This window comes from Caenorhabditis remanei, chromosome II, assembly GCF_010183535.1.
Source record: "Caenorhabditis remanei strain PX506 chromosome II, whole genome shotgun sequence".
Classification (NCBI taxonomy): domain Eukaryota; kingdom Metazoa; phylum Nematoda; class Chromadorea; order Rhabditida; family Rhabditidae; genus Caenorhabditis; species Caenorhabditis remanei.
Genome location: NC_071329.1, coordinates 13893147 through 13918873, shown reverse-complemented (window position 1 = coordinate 13918873; position 25727 = coordinate 13893147). Strand labels below are relative to the sequence as shown.

The following is a 25727-nucleotide window of genomic DNA, read 5'->3' as shown; positions in this document are numbered from 1 at the left end:
TGAATCGTAAGAAAATCATTTTTAGTTTTCTTTGGAACAAGAACTTTGGTTAGAACTGATAGTAGAGTATCATCAAATTGTCTACCAACGGGTGTCGTTGAATTGAACTGTTCTTATTATTTTCCAGATTTATGACGCCAAACTTTGGTTTTGTACTGGAGAAAACAATAATAGATCAAACTAAACTAATGTGGTAACTTTTATGGTTTTTGCGATAAAATTTCAAAAATTAATGAAAAGAAATATATACTATTTGCAGATGGGGCAATATTTGGACTGAAAAAAACAGACAATGGAAAACTATTATTTCCGTACTGGAACAAAGTCTTCTTTCTCGCTCGGCACTTCCGTCTCGTTGTGGTTGTGATCGAATTCTTCTGGAGTGTCTGCTGGAGTGGTATCGAAACGATAGTAGTTTTGAGTGTAGCGAAATCTTGAAACTTTTTTTGAGTGTCTACACGATCTAATTAGTAAGAAGATTTACTCACTTTGCCCAATGATCGTTGCATTCCATTTGACTCAACTTCCGATCCCTTCTCTCACATAAAACTCTGAAAAAGTGGCAAGTCATCCATCTTTTCTCTAGAAGAAACTTACAGAATAAGCACCACGATTCCAATCAGAGCACATACAACAAGGGCAATAACAGAAATATAAAAGAACTTGGAGAAACGCCACGAGTTTTTCGTTTCTACAATGAATACATTCCGAACTGCGTGATACATGGAGAACGGGCAGGTGAAAGTAACATTGACGCCGTGGAGAACGTTTTTGATGGTGATATTTCCTGTCATTCAAATTTTGGAAAGCTAAAAGCGTATTATGGTCAGTTATGATATTTTCATGATTTTCGTACTTTAAGATTTTTTTTTAACTCGGTGCACAACCCGCTGAAAGCAAGCGCCGGAAAGTTTGATGAGGAAGTTCTAGAAATTTCTCTTGGTACAGTTAAATTTTCTATCAATATTTGCCGTATTCTATAGAGTTTATTGAAGTATACAACTAAAATGATCTAAAATACCGTCAAAATTTTAAAAATCTACGCGCCCGAAGTCGAATTTCTAGGCCACCGCGTCATTTTTCTTCGGCCATTTCACTGATCATACTTTCCGGCGCTCGTTTTCAGTGGGTTGTATATAAATGAACTTGCCGAAACGCATGCATTATGATATGAATATATAATAACAGACCACAATACACCGTTAAAGATTTTATAAGACTGACCTCCCATTTTTATTGTCTCGCGGCTTCCCATTTTACACCATTCTTCAATCGTTTCAGAGCCATAATATTCAGCAGACCAGGTAATATGGATCTGGAAGAATCTAATTAATGTGATTTCTAGAAATACTGTAACTGTAACTCACTCTGAAATCATTCGGCACTTCCTTGATCCTTCTGTCCAATTGAGACCATCCAGTCCGATTCGGAGAAAATTTCAACGAGACATCGAAATTAATGACTGTTGGAGTTGTGCTGTCGATGGTAGATAGTGTATGTTCGATGCTACAGTTCATAATAAAAATTATTATAAAGAAGTAAAAAATACAAAAACTAACAATTCCGCAGCCTCAAATGACAATTCTTTTCTTGCCATCTCCTTCTCATACACCATATTCCAGCTTGTGAAATATTCTTTCCATGTGTAATTCGCGTTCTTCGGCAGGTGCTTCATCATGCTGAAAATGTGAAAATTGTAGGAAATTGTTTCAAAAACGTGACTCACAGAATACTTCGATTCCTTTGAAGCCAATTATCGTATTCTTCGAATTCGGGGTCTACTACCGGAACTGATGACGTGATTTTCAGAAGGATAAGCAAGAAAATGAGTGAAAACATCTTCTTGGTTAAGCTTTCTATAACTAAAAAAGTAACAAAATGCGTCATGAAACGTGGAATTTCACGTGAAACTCGGATTGAAAAAACACATTGAAAAAAAGAAAAAGAACTGTAGAGAAAGCTTATAACCAGACCACTTTAAATATTGTCTGCTCATTGAGGAATTTATCCTTCGAACAAAGTTTCCAATAATTCACATTTCTCTCTGATCATATGAAACAAGAAAAAAAGCAACAGTTTTTTTGTGTCTGCATTGTTTATTGTCTTGCAGAAAAGAATGAAAATACAAAGAAAGCTTTTCAATAAATTGAAAGACGTGTCAGGTCGGAAGTGACTCATATTCTGTAGGGTTTTGAACCATTTTCCCAATTTACAGTGTCGAATGACATTCGTTTTTGGGGAATCTGAAAAAATAGGTAGTTTCCTAGTTTCCGCTTTTGTACCCCAGGTTTGGTTACTCTGAAATATATTTTCTGTTATTTTTCAGTCTGGCCTGACTTGTACCCAGGCTCTCAGTTGACACAAGGAAATAATTCTAGGAGTGAGAAGTGAACTCAAAAGTCGAGTTGGATCATGGCATATGGAAGAACATGAGGAATCGGTAGGAAAGCGGAGATTTGAGTGGCGTGGGCGGGGTCTTGAACGTATGAATTAGTTGGAGTGGGAGAGGTTGGCATCGGATTGATCTGGAAATTGGATAAGGTGTTCTTGAACACATAATAGTTTTATTACTAGTTATCAAATAAACCAAGAAGGTTAAATGAACAACTCAAAGAGAGAGGGGTATATCTGTTATAGAGCTTTGCATGAAAATCTAGCTGCTTCAGTATTTTTCGGTATGTGTGTTTGCATTCCCACCTATGCAAAAACGGAAGTTCTACTCTTGATTTATGGTATTCTATCGTTGAACAATAACAAAAATATTTTCCACACAGTCTATGCAAATTTTACATAACACGTCCGAACAAAAATATGAAACTTCCGTAATCGTCCTATAAAAAGATGCTCTGAAACAACGAGCAACCAAAAATGAACGCTCATTTCATTTGCCTTGTCTTCTGTCTCATTGCCACCATGGTAAGATTTCAATAGTTCTTGAAACTTATATACTAGTCAAGTTTACAGGCGACTGCTCAAGAATTGGCAAAAATAGTGGCCCCTGAGCCAAATCCATGTAAAGACTCGTTGAATGCTCTCTGCCAAATAATTAACAACCTCAAGGATCAAATTCCGAAAGACAAGATGTCTGAGATTTCAAAAGTAAGTTTTTTATACAGTTTCAATTCTTAAGTTACCCATTTTTAGATCTGCACCCCAATCTACTATTAATGACGCCGAACGAGACAATCGAAAATTTGAAGACATGAACTTCTCACTTTTTTAATACACAAACTAAATAAACGGAATATACCCCAACCTGAATAGCAACACAATCATTATAGATTTCTTTGAAACAAGAAATTTAGTTAGAATTGATAGTAGAGTATCATTAACTTCTACACCAACCGGTTGATCATTCTTTGGATTCTGAGTATTCGAATTCATTCTCGCAGCTTTCTGTGCAGCATATTTTCGTAGAAGGTCAATTTATTCGAGACGTGAGATATTTGAAATGGGAATAATACCGTAGACAACACTATCGATGTCAAAATTATATGCTTGAATTCCTTTGACCAGTTGAGCTCAACTGATAAAAGCGACCATGAGAGTTGCAGATTTTTAGACTATTGGGAATCAAAAACTTTTCTGTCCTCATGAATTCTATTTATGTATATGTCTTGCACTACCGATCAGCCCTATTATTTTCTGAGCGAAACTGATTTGATTCAAGGAAATTACCCATTCTCTCTAAATAACTTTCAAACTGATGAATTCATATTTTACCTCTTTTAAATTTATTCCGCTAAAACCTCGTCGAAACTCATTCAAATACAAGTTGATTATTGGCAAAAAAATGAGCAAATACAGTTAAAACACGATATTTCAAGGTGAACCTATGCGAACACGTTTTAATGAGAAAAAAACGTGGGAAATTAATATTTACACGTTTCTTAAAAATTCCTAGACGAAAATGTTTCTAATGTTCACCGCCACGTACTGCGGACCACGCGCTTTGTAGCTAAAAGTTTAGAGCATGTTTGCTTAGGTTGCATTTGCCATATATTGTTCAAAGGTGAGCAATTACATTCCAACTTTCATGTTTATTCACCTTTTTTTCTATATTTTTCCTGTATTCAACTTTTAGTTTTCAGAGTTCACAATAAATGTTTTATTTATTCAGTGGTCGTATAAAGGAAGAGAGATATCGAAAGATGAATTCATCGGATTCGAAATGATAAAGTCCCTTCTCATCATTCTGGTTCTTTGTGTGTGCTGTTCTAGTAAGTAGAATTTTCAGAATCATTTTAGTTTTCAAAATGAGAACTTTTCCAGATGCAGTCTTTCAGCGCTGTAGAAGTGTGCCGGTGCTTGCTACTATCCCAGTTTGCCCATCTGGAAGTGTCGTAATTTATGGGAACCAATGTTGTCCTGCAAAGCACTATTATGGTATGGACACTTTGGATTCAAAGATTAACAAATTATGCTGGATTACAACTACTAAAAGAAATATTATTTATAATTTTCACAATTTTCAGAGGTGTCGAGCCTCGCATGCAAAGGAGCTTGGAAGTCAGCAGGGAACTCCGGAGTGTGTCCTTATGGACAATCGATGTTTTGGATAATCGATGAACGCTATTGTTGTGATAACAAAGATATCTATGGTACGAAAATGAGATTTTCGAAAACCACTCTAGTTTTGTTTTTAGATGCTGCGACTGCATCCTGTCATGCTGGTGGAGTTTTAGGAGCTGCTATAAACGGACATTGCGCAACTAACTATTTTGTAACTAAAGGAAATATGTGCTGCTGGAAAAACTACATTTACTGTAACCTGGTTACTTCAAAACGTTCCCTAATTCAGTTTTTTCCAGAGTCGAGCAACAAAATTTGGTTTCAAAATTATTCAAATAATTGATTTTTGATATGTCGTAGTAAAAATAAAACTCCCTATCAGCTAGTTAATGTACACAATGGTCAGAAGTTTTCAGATGTGACTCTTAAAGGAGAACTTGCTTGATTGAAAGTTTATTACAAAACAGTGAAAAAGGTTCAATCAGTTATCTTTCCTTATTTCTGCTTGGCGAGGAAATCAACAGCATCACAGCACTCGTCACCGGCAACCAAGAGGAATCCATCTGGGCAGATTCCTCCGAAAGCTGGGCCGAGCGAGTTTCCGTCACGACAGAAGTAGCTATCAGCGTCTGGAAATCACATGATTCTTAATCACTTCTGAATGTATTCAACATACCATAAACATCAGCCTTCTCACAGCAATTTTGTCCTCCAGCGACAAGAGTTGAACCATCTGGACAGGCTCCTCCGATAGCTGGGTCACCGGATTTCTTGCAGGCTGGGTTGGCGGCTTCAGTAGCCAAAACAAAGAAAAGAGCAGAGATAGCCAAAACTTTGAACATTTTCAGGGAGTCCTTGTCGGAGTTGAAAGTAATTTCTCCATGGTTGGCTCCTAATTTATATAGTCGTTCCCAGAGATTGTTGGTCTCACTTCTTTGGAATGCTGAACAAAAAATGGCAACAAAAATGATTGCAAACGGCTGAATCAATAAAATATACGAGGAAAAAGACACATTTGAAAAGGAATTAGTGGATCAAACTATTGTAGACAAAGCAAATACACAAAACATGGTTTATATTGAGCTTTGATTGGATGAAGAGACGAAGAATGTGTAGGCGGACTACGGTTGGATAGAGGGAGCTGAGGGAATTCCCACTAGACTATATTTATACTTCATTTTGTTTTTTTAATAATGATTGAAACTTAAGAGAGCCCTGATAAAGTTCAGTACCAATTTCGATATCCAATCAATAATCTGAAAATGACCAGTGGATCAAAGGATATGTATCTGAAAATCTGTCTGTCTAGATGTAGGTTTTCGCAGCCTAAGATTGAAGGAGTATTTGAGAAAACGGGATTCTACCTTCTTCAAATTATAATGATTTCATTTTAAGCAGAATAGTAACAGTCTTGGGTCGCTATCTTGTCTTGATTCTGATTGAGAGCAAGCTGCTTAAAGGATATTGAGCATTTTTGACGTTTATTTGTCTTCAATTTCTTCCAAAACAGTTTTTAATTGCGTGTACGTTGTCCTGCGGCATCCTGGGGTCATCAGATCTAATCTCTCATTTGATCACTTCATAATTTTCATTATGATTCATTGAAACTTCAACTTTTCAAAACAAGATAAAACTTTTCTTCAAAAAAAAGTAACAAGTCAGTTTAAAATCCCTGCATTTCTGAGTCCAAAACTGTATTATTTCAGAAAGAAAAGCGGAAAACCTTCATGCTCATCTTCTTCTTCTTAATATCTTTTTCACTGCTCTTTTCACTGACTCATCAGAATGTTCCTCCACCAAGTAAGACTCATCTTCCTGCGACTCAAACCCATTCCATATTTTTCAGAGCAAACTGATTTGCAATTGGTCACCGAAGACTTTCTGACACTCGCCCGTATCACAAACGCAATTTTTCTTCAAGCGTCTTTGATTCGGAAGAATCTAGATGTTCGGGAAACTATTACGGAACTTCTGAAGCTTGACTCAACACATTTTTCTGGTATCGTTGATGTTGATGCTCAATTGGCTATTTCGAGAATCGAAAATCTGAGAAAGGATTACCCATCAATGTGGAAAAGAAGGCTCACACCTGAACCTCCTTTTGTAGAAATTTCGAGAGATCTGAAGAGTTTAAAGAAGATTCAGGAGGTACCTCTTGATTCAAATATATCGGCTGATGACGTAAACAATGGCGTTGTTGGTGCAGCAGGGAACTTATCTGAATTGGAAACAAAGTGTCAAGAGTCGACGCTCGACGAATTAACTGAAATAATAGAGACATACACCTACCAAGAACGAAACATTAAAGAGAGTGAAGCTCCCAAGGAATTTGATTTTGTCGAGGGAAAGTTGGAATACTTTATAGAGTGTATGGAATATCATCACAACTATTCTGCGATTCTCGACAATCCGACTTTTTGGAATGACTACTCGAAATATGAGTCAACTTACGACGCCGTTTCCAATGTTTTAAAATATGTTAATGTCATGATCAAGCACACTTCAACACTGAAAGTAGAGTTAGAGATAAGTAAGAGTCTCAGAAATAATTGGGATAAAACTGGAACTACTGGTGCTCAAATTCAACAAGTTTTCGATAATCACATCAGACAAATGCAACGTTTTGAGCCAAAACCTCCAGTGTTAACTGTTGCCTTCGGAGAACCCAAAGAGATACTACGGATTGACGATGATCTGAAAAGTCCTTGGTTTCAAAAACACTTTGTTCGGGGATCCCAGGCAGTCAAGAGCCTATCGAAATCTTTGGAACCACTCGGGTCAATATACGAACCGATTCAGAAACTAGATGATGCATATCAACAGTTCAGAACATTTGGCAGAAATAGAAGTAATGAGGAAACCATAAAAAAGACGGCATTCGCTTTGACGACACTCGAGAAACTTGCCGCCGAGAAAAGGAAGCCACCGACACATGATGACATTGTTGATAATTCCAATAGGATTCTGACAGAATGTCTGTCAACTAATCAACCGGATGCAGATTTCGATTCGACGTTTAAAGAGTTTGAAACTCAAGAAAAGGATTTAATTACTGTCTTGAAAAACATTGTGAAGGTTAGAGAAGACATCGAGAGACATGAAAAAACGGAAAGCCTTAGAAAGCGTTACATGGACGCTAATAAAAACTGTTTGATGACTCTTAAAAAAACAATGAACTCGTTGAAAAAAAGAGAACCGGATTTGGTCGAAGCGATGCACGTCTCAATCGAACGATTTCGTGAATGTACCGGGGAAAGTCTAGAATTGTATGATCTTTTTGATATGTACCTTGATTCGGTTAAACTTTTGAAAAAACTTCGAGAGAGTGTAGAGGCATTTCAAGAAGAAGTGAAAAGAAGAGCTGGAAACGAATTGGTCAAATTCAATGAGGTTCTGAAAAAATCAAAAGTAAATGAAATGGTGAATTGTCTCAAGTTAGTTTATTTGATATTTTGATATTTATTTAACTATTTAAATATACAGAAAATGTCACTGGAGGTCAGGTAAAGTCCCTCACGAGACTAAACCTGAGAAGGGAAACCGGGAATAAGGAATTAGAAAATAGGTGTTGGGCAAGGGGGAGGGAGAATAAAGAAAGAAAAAAAAATCAGAATCGTGCAATATTATTCACAAGAAGAGACTTGAATTCCGATGGGCAAAGGAAAAGGGGGACATTAATAGTTAAGGCATTCCAAATAGGTATTACAGTTGAGAAGAAATTAGAGCAATTAGGATTTATACAGATAAGAGACATTGGGCGACGGGAGGAGGAACTTAACCTGACATGGGTCTCAAGACTAGGAAAATATGAGGCGCCGATTATAAGATTGTATAAGAAAAGTAGTTGCGCTTTGAGCCTACGGTGGCGCATAGAAAAGAGGTCAAGTTGGGAGAGGCGATCCGAGTAGGAACAATAAGGTGTGTTACAGCGTTGAAGAATTTTCCGCGAAAAGAATCTGAGAGGAGTTTCGAGCTTGTGCGCTAGTTTAGATGATGGGGGAGGCGAATAAACGACGGAGCAGTATTCAACTAGAGGGAGTACGTAAGTTTTGAATAGGAAGATATAAAATTGGGGAGAGTTGGATTTGAAAGATTTCAGTAGTTGTTTTGAACGGAGTAAGGCGAGAGCAACAGCCCGATTAATGTGTCTAGTGAACTTGAGATTAGGTTCTATTAATAAACCTAAATCCCTAACAGAATCAACGGAATCAATGAGGGAACCTCCAATAGTGTACGGGTGAGAAGAGTTTCGAGGTCCGAGACGAAGAAGGGCAGTCTTAGAGTGGGCCAGAGGTAAGGAGTTATCAGAAGCCCAAGACTCTACCAAGTCTATTCCCATTTGAAGTGCTAGAGGATCATGAGAGTAAAGCTTAATATCGTCAGCGAAAGCTGCGATACATAGCGATGAAATGTCAGCAAGTTTGAGCAAGAGATCATTAATAAAGACTAAAAACAAGAGAGGGCCAGAGACGGAGCCCTGGGGGACACCGGAGGGGATAGAAGCAGAGGGAGTGCCAACGAAGTCATCAATCTTGACAGAGAATGTTCGATCAGACAGAAAATCAGTAAGCCAGGAAATGATATTACTAGGGATTCCGAAGCTGTCAAGTTTCGAAATAAGAAATTGGTGGTCCACTTGATCGAATGCCTTGCGGAAGTCGAAATAGACAACGTCAAGAGACTTGTGACTGGAGAGTAATAATCGGTATTCAGAGATGGAGTGGACAAGTGAGCTAGAGCAAGATCGTTTAGACAGAAACCCGTGTTGAAATCTGCTTATATTGCGGAAAACATTAATCTTAATATAATTGCACAAGATACGCTCACAGACACGAGAAAAAGGGTCTGTGAGCGATATCGGGCGGTAGTTTTCAGGAGAGGTCAAGGATCCTTTTTTGGGAATTGGGATGATGATAGCGTGTTTCCAAGAAGCAGGGACGTGTGACTTAAGAAAAGAGTCAGAGTAGATTATTGACAACGGAATAGCGAGGGTGGTAGCGCAGTTACGAATGATATAGAAGTTGGCATGATGGGTTGTGAAACCGCAACGAGGAGGGACTTTACGAAGCGTGTTCTCGATGATCCAGGGTTTATCCAGACAGTATAATAAATAAGTTAATTTTTATTCAGAACAAAAGGTTTTCATGCCGAAAATCTCAACGATGGTCTCATTGTTGCTAAAACTTTCGGTAGTTTCCTGAATGTTGATCTCGAATACACATCACGCTATTTGAATGTTGTTATTAATGTGAGTGGCACTTTAGCTTTTATAAATTGAGTTAACCATCATTTTCCAGATCCAAACTGCTCTGAAAACAGTTGAAGACAGTTTTCACGTTGCTGAAAATCGAACAAAACGAGCTGCCGTGTCTGGAGTGGCCTCTAATCCTGTATTGTCTTTGAATAACTCAAAATTGCACTCTGAAAACTTAGGAATTTGTACTGTTGCTCTTTTGAATATGGTGGAGGTTCAATCTAAAAGAGAAGATTTGAAGAAAATCGAAAAGTTTGATACAGAAATCAGGGATGAAATGAAATATGCTGGTGCTCTTTTGAGAAACTTCAGGGATCCTGAGGATTCGATAAAAGAAATACTGAAGAAGACTGATCAAGTTAATAAGCTTGCTAAACAATGGAAAGATGAAGATCCATCAAAAATGGCGGAAATTTTTTATCACGTTGCTGGAATCGATGGAATTATTGGAAACCGAGAAGGCTTAGCGAAGCTTCTTTGTAAGTTTTCGTTACTACACTGCGGGACATAAATATGGAGCCACTTTAATTTTTAAGTTTTTTGGAAAAAATTTGTCGTTTTCAAAAATTCTTTGAATGCCAATAATGTACTTTCCTGGTCTCAAAAACGATACACTTGTTGAAATTTTGAAAGATTTCGTGTTTTTGAAAGTTTTGAAAAAAGTGTGAAAAAAGGCTTATTTCTATGGGACATAAATATGGAGCCACCCAAGAAAAAAGGAAAACCCGCTTAAATTGTTGTCGGAAAATATTGAAATCATACTCTCCGTCTAAAAGTGAGTTGTTCAGAAATATTTCTCCAATAATTTCAGTAAAAAACTTTTGAGAAAAACAGGAATTTCGGGAAATTTTCGAGTCTTTTCGTTTTTTGTCTATATTTTGTGAACAAGCCATCTCATGCAAGCTATTTTAGTTATAATCTAATTAAACACTTTTGATTGTTTGTTTAAAACTGTTTTTGTAGAGTCATTGACCATTTTGTAGAACTTACGTGACTTCAAATTCAAAGAATGAGTCATATTTCGAAATTGAGGCTACATTTTAGCTCATATTCTCCAAGCTTCACTTTTTCAACTAAATTTTTTTGTAGATTAAATGAAAGTCGGGTCCTTTATTTCAGTTATAAACATCCTGAATTAATTTACTGGTCTCTAGACTGCCGAAAAAAGTGCCAACGTGAATTTTCATTCATTAGTAAGGAGGTGCAATCTATAAGTTGGTGGAAACTGTTGCAACGGCTAGGAAAATTTCTAGAACAAGAAGCAATACGCACAAAAATAAGAATTCGTTTCAGATTGCAACCATAATTCCACATTAGATACGTTTTAAATTGGTTCATGATTTTCACTCATCACAATGCTCAAAAATTCTGTTTTAGGGCTTTTTTCGGCAGTCTAGAGACCAGTAAATTAATTAAGGATGTCTAAAACTGAAATAAAGAACCCGACTTTCATTTAATCTACAAAAAAATTTAGTTGAAAAAGTGAAGTTTGGAGAATATGAGCTAAAATGTAGCCTCAATTTCGAAATATGACTCATTCTTTGAATTTGAAGTCACGTAAGTTCTACAAAATGGTCAATGACTCTACAAAAACAGTTTAAAACAAACAATCAAAAGTGTTTAATTAGATTATAACTAAAATAGCTTGCATGAGATGGCTTGTTCACAAAATATAGACAAAAAACGAAAAGACTCGAAAATTTCCCGAAATTCCTGTTTTTCTCAAAAGTTTTTTACTGAAATTATTGGAGAAATATTTCTGAACAACTCACTTTTAGACGGAGAGTATGATTTCAATATTTTCCGACAACAATTTAAGCGGGTTTTCCTTTTTTCTTGGGTGGCTCCATATTTATGTCCCATAGAAATAAGCCTTTTTTCACACTTTTTTCAAAACTTTCAAAAACCCGAAATCTTTCAAAATTTCAACAAGTGTATCGTTTTTGAGACCAGGAAAGTACATTATTGGCATTCAAAGAATTTTTGAAAACGACAAATTTTTTCCAAAAAACTTAAAAATTAAAGTGGCTCCATATTTATGTCCCGCAGTGTATTACTCTTTCGAAAATCAGATTTCAGATGAACATCGAAGGGACCCAGTCTTCAAAGACGCTGCTCCTAAGTTAAATACTCTAATATGGTTGAACCTGGATTTTCAAACTTACAAGTCTCGATTACTAGATGGACGGTTCACAGTCATTACTTTGAAAAAGTATTTCGATGAAATATTTGGTCATGTGAAGAAGTCAAGGCTGTCAAAAAGGCCGTGGGGCGATTTTATATCTCAGTTCCCAGCCATGGAAAATTTTCGCTTCTTCAGGCGGCCTTGTAGAGCACCGAAAGATTAGTCGATGTACAAAATTTCAGCCCATTTGGTTTATCCGCGGCCTCGACGGCCCTAAAAGCCGAGGGCCGCGGCCGGCCGCGGCCGGCCGTACGACAGCCTTGGAAGAAGTCTAATCCGAATGAGAAAACTAAAGTAGTTGTGGAGAAACAGTGAGTTGCAATTCAAGAAGTTTCAAAAATCATCTCTAATTTTCAGTACCCCCGTTCTACTCATTATACTAATAGGTGTCGGAATCTTACTTTTGCTGATTATTGGAGTAATTGTAATTTATGGATTGACTAAAAAAGGAAGAGAGAAGTACAAGAATTTGTATCTATTCTATTTTGGGAAACCGGAAGAATTTGAATAAAGATGGAGATATTCGGTGAGGGGTAACGAGGCAATTCTCGCTCAATCAGCGACTTACAGAGTTTCATGGACAAAGTGAATGGAGAAAACGCTCTACTCGGCTCGATACATGAGATCAACAAGACGAATATGTTGATTGCATTAAAGAGGGGAGTGTATATCAATGCATATAACAGTGAGTTCCGATATTCTATCTGTTCTGACCCAAACTTGATCTTTAGAATTTGGAAATACTGCTCTCCATTCTGCAACAAAAGCAGGTCATCCAGAACTCGTGGATGCTCTAATTCGCCACGGAACCGATCGAACTCTGCTGAATGTCGAGAACCGTACTCCTGAACAAATGATTCCGTTCAAGTTCCAAATATTGTTTCCTGAACGAGCGGAGAGATACGAACAGATACAGAATATTTACAAGAAATATCAGAAGAAGAAATACAAGATTCGAGTTCCAGAAGTGTTCCCATTGACTTCGTATCGTATTTGGATTGAGGATCGGACCGATGACAAGTTGACGAATCAGTTCATGGACGTATTCCAGTCGATTGTGAGTATCTGACCGTTATATGTTTGTACCTGATTGTTTTCAGACATCGATTGAAGCATCAGCACTGACAACTCATTGTGTTATGAAGACGGATGAGAATGGAGTTCTCGTAACTGATAATACAAATCTTCTTTTCTGGATTTTCAATGGTTCAATTATTGTGAAAGAGCAATGGATGATTGATTGTATTCAAGATCAGAAACTAATTCAACAGGATTTCAAATATCTCATTGAAAAAGTCCAATTCAAGGGAGTTCTCTACGATACTGTACTTCAATGGTCAGAAGCAATGGCAAAAGGAGATGTTCCCTATCTCTACGGAGTGCAAGTCGCAATTGCCATGAAGGCATGCAGTAATAGTGAGCTGAAAAGTTTATCTTCGATTTAATAATTATCCTTAATTTCAGTTGTCACCCTTTCTGCTCTCATCACCAATCACGGAGGTATCCTGTTGGATCAGTTTCCAGACAAAAGCAACTATAACTCGGGGTCTCATCCGTATATGCATTCTCATCTCGGACCACTTTTTGTTCTTCATGATGGAGAGGTATTCTGGAGAAACTCCTGAATCTCAAACATCTTTGATTTTGAATTTCAGACTGATTTGAGCAAATTCAAAAACGATAAAATGTTCACATTATTCACGGAAGGCGAGTTCATTGCGTTCATGTTGAGAAGAGATATCAAGAAAGATTCGAGTGAAAACCCCATTTGTGTTTTGAGAGAACAAGAATAAAGATACATTGTGTGTTTTCATTCATAAGAGGAACCTGGCGACATCCTCCATGAGGATCAAATCAAAACTATTTCTATACAACTACAATTAAAATAAAAGGAGATGGAAAATTTTCATTGGAAATTTGGTCATTTTCAAATTATTGATAGGAAATCGAATTTGGTTCTGAACTTACTGGGCTCTCTTAAGTTTCAATCATTATTGAAAAAACAAAATAAAGTAGAAATAGAGTCTAGTGGGATTCCCTCAGCTCCCTCTATCCAACCGTAAACCGCCTACACATTCTTCGTCTCTTCATCCAATCAAAGCTCAATATAAACCATGTTCTGTGTATTTGCTTTGTCTACAATAGTTTGATCCACTAAACCATTCTCAAATGTGTCTTTTTCCTCGTATCTTTTATTGATTCAGCCGTTCGCAATCATTTTTTGTTGCCATTTCTTGTTCAGCATTCCGTAGAAGTGAGACCAAAAATCTCTGGGAGCGACTATATAAATTAGGAGCAAACCATGAAAAAATTACTTTTAACTCCGACAAGGACTCCCTGAAAATGTTCAAGGTTTTGGCTATCTCTGCTCTTCTCTTCGTTTTGGCTACTGAAGCCGCCAACCCAGCCTGCAAGAAATCCGCTGACCCAGCTATCGGAGGAGCCTGTCCAGATGGTTCGACTCTTGTCGCTGGAGGACAAAATTGCTGTGAGAAGGCTGATGTTTATGGTATGTTGAATACATTCAGAAGCGATTAAGAATCATGTGATTTCCAGACGCAGATAGCTACTTCTGTCGTGACGGAAACTCGCTCGGCCCAGCTTTCGGAGGAATCTGCCCAGATGGATTCCTCTTGGTTGCCGGTGGCGAGTGCTGTGATGCTGCTGATTTCCTCCCCAAGCAGAAATAAGGAGAGATAACTGATTTAAACTTTTTCACTGTTTTGTAATAAACTTTCAATCAACCATGTTCTTATCTAGCTCTGAAAAGTCACATCTGAAAATTTCAGACCGTTGTGTACAAATGCTGGTAGAGAGTTTTATTTTTACTATGACAGAAATCAATTATTTATCAATTATTTGGATTATTTCGAAATCAAACTTCACAACTCGACTCTGGAAAAATTGAATTAGCGAACATTTTAAAGTAATCAGCCTACAGTAAATATCCTCTTTGCGGCAGCACAAATTTCCTTTAGTTACATAATAGTTAGTTCCGCAAAGTTGGTTTACAGCAAGTCCTATAACTCCACCAGCTTTACAGGACGCAGTCGTTGTATCTAAAATCAAAAGTTAGAATGATTCTCGAAAATCTCATTTTCGTACCATAGATGTCTTTGTTATCACAACAATAGTGTTCATTAAAAATCGATTGTCCATTAGGACACCCTCCGTAGTTTGCCGGATTCCAATTACCTTTGCATGCGAGGCTTGACATCTCTGAAAATTGTGAAAATTATAAATTATATTTCTCATAAGTTTCGTAATTGAAATCCAGGTACATATTTCTATTTTCGCACCCAAAGTGTTCATACCATAATAATCGTTCGTAGTACAACATTTGTTCCCATAAATTACAACATATCCAGATGGGCAAGTTCCGCCAACAGCAGATGTCGTCACACCTCTACAGAATTGATTGACTGCATCTGGAAGAGGTCTCATTTTGAAAACTAAAATGTTTCTGAGAATTCTATTCACCAGAGCAGCATACAGAAAGAACCAGAATGGTGAGAAGGGACTTTATCATTTCGAATCCGATGAATTCATCTTTCGATATCCCTCTCCTTTTATATGATCACTGAATAAATAAAACATTTATTGTGAACCCCGAAAGTTAAAGTTGAATACTGGAAAATATGGAAAAACTATAGAAAAAAGGTGAGTAAATATGAAAGGCGTTTGAAAATCATGCAAATGAGGCAAAAGATCAGATTAAAGGGGGACAAGACTCTATTTTTCGAAAAAAGAATTGGCAAAGTGTATTTGCTCACCTTTTTGCCATTAATCAATACATTTTTTGAGTGAGTTGTGGAAACGTTTTTATTAAGACAAAGGCGGAATAAATTCAAAACAGGGAAAATATGGTTTTCCCAGTTTGAATGAATTAAGAGGGTATGCGGTATGGCCTAGAATAAAATCGGTTTCTTTCAGGTAATGAAATTTTCATCAAACAAGTTCTCCTTTGAAGAGTCACATCTGAAAATTTCAGACCGTTGTGTACATGAATTAACAAAATTTGCTGATAGATAAAATCATGGCAGATCTAATCTTTATTCTTGTTCTCTCAAAACACAAATGGGGTTTTCACTCGAATCTTTCTTGATATCTCTTCTCAACATGAACGCAATGAACTCGTCTTCCGTGAATAATGTGAACATTTTATCATCTTTGAATTTACTCAAATCAGTCTGAAATTCAAAATCAAAATTGTTTGAGATTCAGAAGTTTCTCCAGAATACCTCTCCATCATGAAGAACAAAAAGTGGTCCGAGATGAGAATGCATATACGGATGGGATCCCGAGTTATAGTTGCTTTTGTCTGGAAACTGGTCCAACAGGATACCTCCGTGATTAGTGATGAGAGCAGAAAGAGTGACAACTGAAAAGAAGAATTATATTAAATTGAAGATAAACTTTTAAGCCTACTATTACTGCACGCCTTCATGGCAATCGCGACTTGCACTCCGTAGAGATAGGGAACATCTCCTTTTGCCATTGCCTCTGACCATTGAAGTACATTATCGTAGAGAACTCCCTTGAATTGAACTTTTTCAATGAGATATTTGAAATCTTGTTGAATTAGTTTCTGATCTTGAATACAATCAATCATCCATTGCTCTTTCACAATAATTGAACCATTGAAAATCCAGAATAGAAGATTTGTATTATCAGTTACGAGAACTCCATTCTCATCCGTCTTCATAACACAATGAGTTGTCAGTGCTGATGCTTCAATCGATGTCTGAAAACAGTCAGGTGCAAACAGATGACAGTCAGATACTCACAATCGACTGGAACACGTCCATGAACTGATTCGTCAACTTGTCATCAGTCCGATCCTCAATCCAAATACGATACGAAGTCAGTGGGAACACTTCTGGAACTCGAATCTTGTATTTCTTCTTCTGATATTTCTTGTAAATATTCTGTATCTGTTCGTATCTCTCTGCTCGTTCAGGATACAATATTTGGAACTTGAACGGAATCATTTGTTCAGGAGTACGGTTCTCCACATTCAGCAGAGTTCGATCGGCTCCATGGCGAATTAGAGCATCCACAAGTTCTGGATGACCTCCTTTAGTTGCAGAATGGAGAGCTGTGTTTCCAAATTCTAAAGAACACATTTTGGTCAGAAGAGACAGAACATCGGAACTCACTGTTATATGCATTAATGTACACTCCTCTTTTCAATGCAATCAACATATTTGTCTTATTTATCTCATGTATCGAGCTGAGTAGAGCGTTTTCTCCATTCACTTTGTCCATGAAACTCTGTAAGTCGCTGCTTAAATGGGCTCCATCCTGTAACCCTCTCACCGAATATCTCCATCTTTTCTCAAATTCGTCCGGTTTTCCAAAGTAGAATAGATACAAGTTCTTGTACTTCTCTCTTCCTTTTTTAGTCAATCCATAAATTACAATTACGCCAATAATCAATAAAAGTAAGACCCCGACAACTATCAATATAATGAGTACGATGGGAGTACTGAAAATTAGAGATGATCATTGAAACTTCTTGAATTGCAACTCACTGTTTCTCAACAACTACTTTAGTTTTCTCATTCGGATTAGACTTCTTCACGTGACCAAATATTTCATCGAAATACTTTTTCAAAGTAATGACTGTGAACCGTCCATCTAGCAATCGAGACTGATAGGTTTGAAAGTCAAGATTTAACGATATTAGTGTGTTGATTTCCTTTTCAGCATTTATGAACTCTTGCTTGCCCTTATTCTCCTCTGAAATCAGCTTAAAATGTGCATATAATAAAATGCCAATAACTCACTCCACATTTTCCACAATATTTCTCGGTTTCCAATAATTCCATCAATTCCAGCAACTGTGTTGAATATTTCAGCCTCTTTCGATGGAACTTTATTTCGTAACTTCTTGGCCATCTCATTAACTTCATCTACTTGCTCTAAAAGTGTCCTAATTGAGGCCTCGGGATTTTTGAAGTTTTTCAAAACGACTCCGCCGCTATCTATTTTCTCGCCGACTCGACCAGTGAACTTTTTGATTTTCAAAAGATCTCCTCTTTTAGCCTGAACATCCACCATATTCGAAAGAGCAATTGCACAAATTCCCATGTCTTCCGAATGAAATCTCGAGTTATTCAAAGTCAACACAGGATTAGAAGGGACAGCAGCTCGTTTTGTTCGATTTCCAGTAAGATTGAAATTGTTTTCAACTGTTTTCAGACTTGCTTGAATCTAAAAAAAACCTCATCAGAGCGTATCAAGAGGTTTCTGAAACTCACATTCTGCAAGGTTTCCAAAAAAGTCTTCGCGGTATCCAGCTTTTCTTGATTGGGGAAATCACTGAACGTTCGAGCAAATGTTATCGACTGCATGAGCTTCTCTGGTTCAAAGTTTTTCAACCTGAAAAGATAATTTATATAATTTTTCAGAAGACTAAATACAATAAACTCACATCAAACAATTCAATGTCTCATTCACTTTGGATTTTTCCAAAACTTCGCTAAACTGAACAATCTCACCGCTGTTACTGAGCGTCTCTCTTCTATTCATTTCTATTTGAAATTTTGTGTAAGCCGTTTCGAAATTATTAAAACTATCCAAATATTCACGAAAGATGGCAATCAGATCTATCAATTTCAATGTCATTTGACGACTCGCCGTGCAGTTGGAAAACGAGCGTATCGCATTCTGTAGAGCTGTCATCTTTTTAGTACTTCCCTTCCTCGATGACTGGACAGTGATCTCAAGAGCGTTTAAACACGAATCGATAATATCGAAATTTGCTTTTCTTGTATTTATCGTCTTTCCAAATAGATCGAATCGGTCTTGAAGGTTCCGAAGTTCTTCTCTGACTTTTTTCAATGGTTTTTCATGTTTTTCAAAGTTTTTTTGTAATCTTGTGAAACCATCATCCGGTTTGATAGTGCAATCTATCAGTATTTTACTAGAAGTTGCTAGAAAATCGTCATGAGTCAGCAGGCTCTGATTTTTAACCATAAGCTCGAGAGTAGTCAAGATAGATGCAACCTTCTTTACTCTCAATTTTGCAGGTCCAGATTTCATGAGCACATCAAATGATTCCCATAATTTGCTCAAATTTTGAACTGATTCTGAGATTGGACGAAGAGGTTCCAACGATTTCTTTAAATTATCGACAGCCTTTGATCCTCGTATAAAGTGTTTTTGAAACCATGGATTTTCCAAGTCTTTGTTTATCTGTAGCATCTCCTGTGGCGTCCGAAAGGCGACTGTCAAAACTGGAGGTGTAGGTTCCAGTTTGGAATCATGGTCTTCATAAGAGCCCAATGATTTCAAAATTTCAGAACCAGAATTTCCAGAGTTTTTCCAGTATTCTCTGAGCTCTTTCGTGATGGCCAAATCGTTGATCAGCTTTGGAATGTATTTGTTCAAACTATTGGTTTCAAAAAACATTCTTGAAGCTTTGTACGTTAATTCATACATTTTGTAGATGTCCCAAAACGATGCATCTTGTAGACTCTTAGAAAAACTATTGACAAAATCGAAGCATTTTTTGAAACACTTCAAATATTTTCCAAACTTTCTGAGGTCTTCGGACGCGTCATCTTCATCGACATCCAAACTTTGTTCGCTGTATTTAAATGTTCTACTTCTCAAACTTCTCAATTCAGCAATTTTACAAGCATTGCTGAACTCCGAAATATTTTCAGCTACACTAATTACAGCAGCATTCAGCTCGTCCGCCGATATATTTGCGACGAGTGGTGACACCCGATTTTCATTCAATACTTCCCACACCTTGTTCAAATCGTCAATAATATAACCAACCGACGAATCAGGTGTCATTGTTGCTTTCCATATATTTGAACTCTTTTTCTTGAGTTCTTCAACTTTGGAAAGTGCCGATTGGGAATCGATATCCAGAATACCCGAAAGATCTGCTTGATCAATTTTTAGAAGTTCCGCAATGGTTTCCCGAACATCTAAATTCTTCCGAATCAAAGACGCTTGAAGAAAAATTGCGTTTGTGATACGGGCGAGTGTCAGAAAGTCTTCGGTGACCAATTGCAATTCAGTTGGTTCTGAAAGATATGGAATGGGTTTGAGTGGCAGGAAGATGAGTCTTACTTGGTGGAGGAACATTCTGATGAGTCAGTGAAAAGAGCAGTGAAAAAGATATGACGAAGAAGAAGCTGAGCATGAAGGTTTTCCGCTTTTCTTTCTGAAATAATACAGTTTTGGACTCAGAAATGCAGGAATTTTAAACTCACTTGTTACTTTTTTTGAAGAAAAGTTTTATCTTTTTGAAAAGTTGAAGTTTCAATAAAACGTAGTAAAAATTTTAAAGTGATTGAATGAGAGATAAGATCAGATGACCCAAGGATGACCACGAACATAATCGGGAAAGTTCGCGTAACTTTAAATTTCTTTAATAGCAGGTTTCTTTTTAAATGTTGAAAAACTATTCTGGAACACGTAGGATACAACACAAAATAGTACAGTGAGTCCAATATTAATAGGACCACCTAGATTTAGAGGTTCCAGAAAGAGCCAATACAGATACAAAAAATCTGTAATGACAAATCGATTCAGGGTACAAATAAATCCCTGGTGTCATATTTTCATGATTCTACCTCTTTTCTTAGAAGCGCACCACCAGCAAGTCATTTTTACAGCCGTCCAATATTAATAGGACCACCTCGAAAATCGAATTTTCAGTTGATTAAAAAAAATGTTTTCGGCTTTGTCTGCTTTTGTCTGCAAGTATCTCACCGTTTTTTCCCTTAAATATTTTCAATGTCTAACAATAAAAACAATAAATAAAATTTCATAATTTATATGATTCACTTTGAAACAAAGGAGAAAGAAACATAAAGACAAAGAGAGGTGTGAACATGATTTGTATTTCGATTTTTCGAACAAAGTGTGTGCTTTTTTGACTTGAATTGGAGAATCTCACTGGGGGAAGGGAAGTGTTGTTTGGGGTACTGTACTTTTGGAGGGATTACAACTTTTGTTGAAAGTGGGGGAAGGATTATTTATATCTATATACATGTAATAGTCTATTGGACTAGTAGAACATTTTAAACCATTCGAAGATAATAAAGACTCTGGAAGAAACCGGGAACGAATTTTTGTGAATAAAGAGAAGTAGGTCAAAAATAATAAATCGATGCCTACTGTACTGGAAAGAAGAGTAAAGAGAGCTGCAGGAAAAACACACAAAACACAACGAGAAAAATGAGGAACTGCTTTTTTTTGGAAGAGAATATTACGGGCGGTGTTTAAGGAAGGGGGTTGAGGTCAGTACATATAAAATAACAAAAAAAGAGATTATGCTAATTGAAAACATGAAAACAAAAAAAAGAACTGACTGGACTGGTGGGGGAAAGTATTGAGGGAATGAATGCATTGGAGAAAAGTTGTTGGTTTTGAGATTGTACTATTCTTGAAAATTCTCTACAAATCTACAGAAACTGTTTGTTGGAAACTAAACGAATCGAAACGGTTGATTGTGAACAATTCCAGTATTCGGCGCACTTGTTTCAAAGAATCCGTGGGTGGCAAATGGATTTATGTTGTTTGATATCGGCGGTGCAGAGTGCGGCGCGAAACTTCCCACTGATCCAGTGCCAGACGACGAGGAATCATCCAGGGATCCTCCCAGATTCCCGAATCCATAGAATGTTGTGTAGCTCGCTGATGCAGCCGCAGCGGCCGCAGTCGCCAATTCCAGCCCCGTCGCATCGAAATTTGGTAGCAGTCCTAGAAGATCTGCTGCTAGATTTGTGGCTGCTGTTACAGTGGAAGCGGAAGAGGGTGCTCCGATACACATTGGCTCTTCAGAACTCGATGGACTATCATTGCTCATTTCTTCCTTAATGTAATCACCGCTTTGATCGGGTGTCATCGCTGCAGAGCTTCCTTCCATAGAAGCAGTTTGTGTAGATACATCCATACGTTCTCGGTGATGCGAGTTTTGGGAGATGAGCTGGAAATTGGATAGGTAAGTGATTAGTTGTAAGATCTGGTCCGTTTCTCTCACTAAAATTTTCAGCATACTTGCAAACCGGGCCCACTCGGATCGGTGTAACTCGCTTAAAACGCATTGTTATGAGCCGAAAAGTATACCAAAATGTAGATCTCGGCGAGTTCCACGTCTTTGAGCTACTATGGGCCCGGAAAAGTTCCAAAAAACGCGAAAATGACTCAAGAAACCCTTCTGACCCGACCCGCACGGCCATTAACAATCCGACATCCGGGCGAAACGTAGAACTCGCCGAGACCTACATTTTGGTATATTTTTCTGGTCATAATATTTATTCTGAAGAGAGTTACGAGCCGGCCCCTGTACAGTTTTCAGTCCCCCGGAGCTAAGTTGACTCCACTTTTTTTTCTCCAACTTTTTTCTAGTTTCTCAACTCCGCCCACTGCTTGCAAACCCAATTAGTATATGTTTCACCTGCTAACTCTTGTAACTTCACCACGTGTTTGTGTGTGTGTGTGTGCGCTTACTCATTAGTTCACAATTCACATCATTTTTGAAAAAGAAAGGAAAAGTATTACCTCTGGTGAATCAGCATCCACATAAAGTTCAACAAGCAACGAGTCGATTGGGATACCGAACATTTTTGCGAGTTGCACATTTTCTCCGATTAGTGAGCTGAGCTTCTGAAATTGATGTGTGAAATGATTCTCTCAAGATTTGACTTACCGCTAATGGAGGGAAGAGGAGAAGGAGATTGCCGAATCTGCTGGTTACAGAGGTCATGTTGCTGGAGTTGTCTCTGATTAGCTGAAATTTTTTAAAGTTTATGAAATTTCTGCAATTATTAAGTTTTTCGGTATCTCCCTTCCGCAGCATCGTCATTAGAGCGGTCTTGTGTCACACTTTTCACACTAATAAGAAGTTTGAACTTTCCAATTTTTTTCAATATTCCCCTCAGTTTTTTCTCTTCCCCTCAGGGCAAATGTTATTTTTATTTTTATCCCAGCATAAAAAATGTGGGAGAAAAGGAAAAGAAAATTGGAGCGAAAATTGGGATAAATATTTGCACCTGGTTCAAAATCTCTCGTCTCTCACTTCGAGTCTAGCCTAATCCTATTAGGACAACAAATCTAATCAAGCATAATTCAGCACATTTTTTCTGTTTTTAGAAGGCGAAAACCGGGGTTATGAACAGTGGCTAATTCGAATCAAAGTGTGACCGGAAATAGAAAAATTGCTTCAGAAATCTCAGAAACCGGGATAAAAATAGATGATTCTAGAAGAAAACTCACATTAAATAGTGCATTTTGTACTCGATCCCTGACTCCGAGTAGTGCCAACGAGGTGTCCGTACTTAATCCACGTGCATCTGGATCCAGAATTATCAGGGCTGATAGAATTGTGATTTCAGGATTTGTGAGGCGAAGTTTCCGCGTTGGAACCATTAGATCGTCAATTACCCGTCCCACGAAATTATTTCCGACCAGACTGAAAAATATTCTTGTTTTTCATTTTTGCCTAACACACAACTCACTTAGTATCTAATAAATGTCGTGCCGGTTGTCGACTGATCGTACTTTTATTACAAAGACATATCAGGTCTCCTTCGGATATTTGGGCAGTTCTAGCTGCGATGTTAAAAATTGTGAATGGTCCGATTATTGATTTTAGCAGTTTTGTCTTATCATGCATCTCCGTTAAATGGGCCAAGTTGAATATTGCATCAATCCAGTGGACAGCTGAAAGAACGTATCGGCGGAGGGCGGCGATGAGTTGTTCTACGGAAGCGGTTCGACCGATGGCGTACGTTATCTGGAAATGAGATATAGGTTCATCTGGTGGAAAAGACGGGATAAGTACTGTAGCTGGAAGGGTTGCAATTTGTCGTAAGGTTTCGTACATTGGATTCAAATTTGTTTTAACGCAGGAAAAAATAACAGAACAGAATGATTTTCTTACTAGGGAAGGTATCCGAGTAACCGTGGAGTTATAGGACGTGACTTATATTATTGGAAAGCTAAGATACGCTGATTCCAGGTATATGTTCAGATTTAGCCCTCGAACCCTGGTATTCGAGAAAAAACGAGGTCAAAGTATGGACCGCTGACAAGTCATTACCTTACCGACGTGTTAAAACGTTACACCACGCTGCCGATATGTTTAACACGTCAGTCGCCCAAAATTTTACCCCGTTTTTCTCGAATATCAGGCCTCGAGGGCAAAATCTGAATATATATTTGGAATCAGCATTTACTCAGCTTTCCAATGATAGAGGGAGGTCACGTCCTATAACTCCCCGGTCACTCGGAGCTCTTCCCTAGTTAGATGGACAATAACAGTTTTCTACGCTTCTAGATTTCCATATTCCTCTGACTGGTACTCACCGGAAAACTCTCCTGATTCCTGACATATTGACTGTGAAACAGCGTCGACACATCGAAATCCGGATCAGTCTTCATCATCATTGAAATCCCGATCGGCATTGACATATGATTGTTTCCACAAGTTGCTTGCTCTTCCACATCCAATAAAAACGTTAGAATATTCACATCTTCATTCGCCGCCGAAACAGGAGAATCACAACCATTCGGAGAGGGTAGAGATGTCTCATTACTACTTTCCGCCTTCATCTTCTTCTTCCTTGGATTCTTCTGTTTGCCGATGACGTCACGATCCGGTCGAATCGCTTCCGGCTCCATGCCAACAGTCAGACATCGTTGAAACCTACAGTATCTGCATGCGTTTCTCTGATCTTTGTCTATCGAACACTTCTGAGCGAATCGACAAGTATAGGTCTGTTGGGATCGAATCGTACGCCGGAAGAATCCTTTGCAACCATAACACGCCATGACTCCATAATGTTTGCCTGCTGACCTGTCTCCACATACCATACACTGACCATCCCCGCTGTCCATTCCTTGCATTACCGGTTGACTGAAACTAAGTTTATTTATGATGCATAATGATCTTTCTTGTTTGAAGCTTAGGATAGTAAGTATGAACTGAATGGTAGCATGGGTTACTGTACTTACCCATCATCTTCATCTGTTCCAGATCCATGATGTCCATAGGTATAAACCGCCGAAGGAGCAAACATATGCACGGGTGGATTGTTGCTGAAAATTTTAAAGGTATTGAGTTCAATTTCACATGAAAGGAGAACGGTAAAAACGAATTCCTCTCCTCACAATATCACCAGAATACCTGTCCCCCTAAAGAAAAAGGTAAGTGTCCAATTTCGACATAAGACCCCCATCAAAATCAATTTTTGAGAACCAGTTTTAGATGGGATGATGTTTTTTTTTTGGGGAAAGTTGGAGGACGGTGGGAGGGTGAAAGTAGAGAAATGAGAAAACTTTGAAGGAAAATGGGAAATCAGAAAAAAATGGATGAGAGGAAGAGACGGAGACAGGAAGGGGCGACCGGTTTTCAGTTTTTTTTTTCAAATTTTCCAATTTCAGTATTCTGATGGTGGATGGGATGGGATGGGGGACGGAATGGACCAGGAACAATAAGGAACGAAGGAGGGAAACGACAAAATGATGATGACAGGAATACAATTGTGGATCCCATCATGAAAATGGGTTACTGTAGTTTTTGTGGAGGGACCACAAGATGCTCTAAAAAGAAGAACAACCGCTCTAAAAATTTGAATTTTTCTGAAAATCTCAGGGTTAATAAACTCTAAACTAAAAATTTTGCTAGAACACCTCTTCCGGTTTTTTGAGTTTTCCAACAAACTTCAGAATGAACATTTTCCGGGGTGGTAACCCGATAACAAACTCAATGATTTCATCTGCACCATTGAAATCTAGATCTCCATT

At 37.8% G+C, this 25727-nt stretch overlaps 9 protein-coding genes across 9 annotated transcripts; 4 read left to right on the top strand and 5 right to left on the bottom strand.

The window, feature by feature from the left end:
• Positions 1-303: 303 nt before the first annotated feature.
• GCK72_006786 (uncharacterized protein) lies at positions 304-1839 on the bottom strand (the record flags this gene model as incomplete). Its single annotated transcript, XM_053725792.1, has 7 exons — positions 304-433; positions 489-551; positions 598-787; positions 1225-1315; positions 1368-1506; positions 1560-1679; positions 1727-1839. The coding sequence occupies 7 exons, from the start codon at positions 1837-1839 to the stop codon at positions 304-306; spliced, it is 846 nt and encodes a 281-aa protein (XP_053589986.1).
• Positions 1840-2868: 1029 nt separating this feature from the next.
• On the top strand, positions 2869-3168 carry GCK72_006785 (uncharacterized protein; the record flags this gene model as incomplete). The annotated part of the gene is made up of 3 exons (XM_003110155.2): positions 2869-2916; positions 2965-3099; positions 3145-3168. The coding sequence occupies 3 exons, from the start codon at positions 2869-2871 to the stop codon at positions 3166-3168; spliced, it is 207 nt and encodes a 68-aa protein (XP_003110203.2).
• Positions 3169-4171: 1003 nt separating this feature from the next.
• GCK72_006784 (uncharacterized protein) lies at positions 4172-4855 on the top strand (the record flags this gene model as incomplete). Its single annotated transcript, XM_053725791.1, has 4 exons — positions 4172-4220; positions 4273-4386; positions 4476-4601; positions 4647-4855. 4 exons carry the CDS (start codon positions 4172-4174, stop codon positions 4853-4855), a joined length of 498 nt encoding a protein of 165 aa, XP_053589985.1.
• Positions 4856-5007: 152 nt separating this feature from the next.
• Positions 5008-5354, bottom strand: GCK72_006783 (uncharacterized protein; the record flags this gene model as incomplete). The annotated part of the gene is made up of 2 exons (XM_053725790.1): positions 5008-5141; positions 5189-5354. The coding sequence occupies 2 exons, from the start codon at positions 5352-5354 to the stop codon at positions 5008-5010; spliced, it is 300 nt and encodes a 99-aa protein (XP_053589984.1).
• An 885-nt stretch (positions 5355-6239) lies between these two features.
• GCK72_006782 (uncharacterized protein) lies at positions 6240-13744 on the top strand (the record flags this gene model as incomplete). Its single annotated transcript, XM_053725789.1, has 11 exons — positions 6240-6312; positions 6359-7946; positions 8710-8805; positions 9643-9760; positions 9810-10245; positions 11846-12003; positions 12522-12636; positions 12683-13008; positions 13052-13367; positions 13416-13555; positions 13607-13744. 11 exons carry the CDS (start codon positions 6240-6242, stop codon positions 13742-13744), a joined length of 3504 nt encoding a protein of 1167 aa, XP_053589983.1.
• A 550-nt stretch (positions 13745-14294) lies between these two features.
• GCK72_006781 (uncharacterized protein) lies at positions 14295-14641 on the top strand (the record flags this gene model as incomplete). The annotated part of the gene is made up of 2 exons (XM_003109940.2): positions 14295-14460; positions 14508-14641. The coding sequence occupies 2 exons, from the start codon at positions 14295-14297 to the stop codon at positions 14639-14641; spliced, it is 300 nt and encodes a 99-aa protein (XP_003109988.2).
• Positions 14642-14795: 154 nt separating this feature from the next.
• GCK72_006780 (uncharacterized protein) lies at positions 14796-15480 on the bottom strand (the record flags this gene model as incomplete). Its single annotated transcript, XM_053725788.1, has 5 exons — positions 14796-14846; positions 14934-15010; positions 15057-15170; positions 15266-15379; positions 15432-15480. The coding sequence occupies 5 exons, from the start codon at positions 15478-15480 to the stop codon at positions 14796-14798; spliced, it is 405 nt and encodes a 134-aa protein (XP_053589982.1).
• Positions 15481-16003: 523 nt separating this feature from the next.
• Positions 16004-20057, bottom strand: GCK72_006779 (uncharacterized protein; the record flags this gene model as incomplete). The annotated part of the gene is made up of 9 exons (XM_053725787.1): positions 16004-16141; positions 16193-16332; positions 16380-16695; positions 16739-17064; positions 17111-17439; positions 17486-17693; positions 17741-18167; positions 18215-18335; positions 18388-20057. The coding sequence occupies 9 exons, from the start codon at positions 20055-20057 to the stop codon at positions 16004-16006; spliced, it is 3675 nt and encodes a 1224-aa protein (XP_053589981.1).
• Positions 20058-21405: 1348 nt separating this feature from the next.
• Positions 21406-25000, bottom strand: GCK72_006778 (uncharacterized protein; the record flags this gene model as incomplete). The annotated part of the gene is made up of 7 exons (XM_003110207.2): positions 21406-21906; positions 22482-22586; positions 22630-22710; positions 23196-23391; positions 23438-23715; positions 24288-24837; positions 24936-25000. The coding sequence occupies 7 exons, from the start codon at positions 24998-25000 to the stop codon at positions 21406-21408; spliced, it is 1776 nt and encodes a 591-aa protein (XP_003110255.1).
• Positions 25001-25727: the final 727 nt, after the last annotated feature.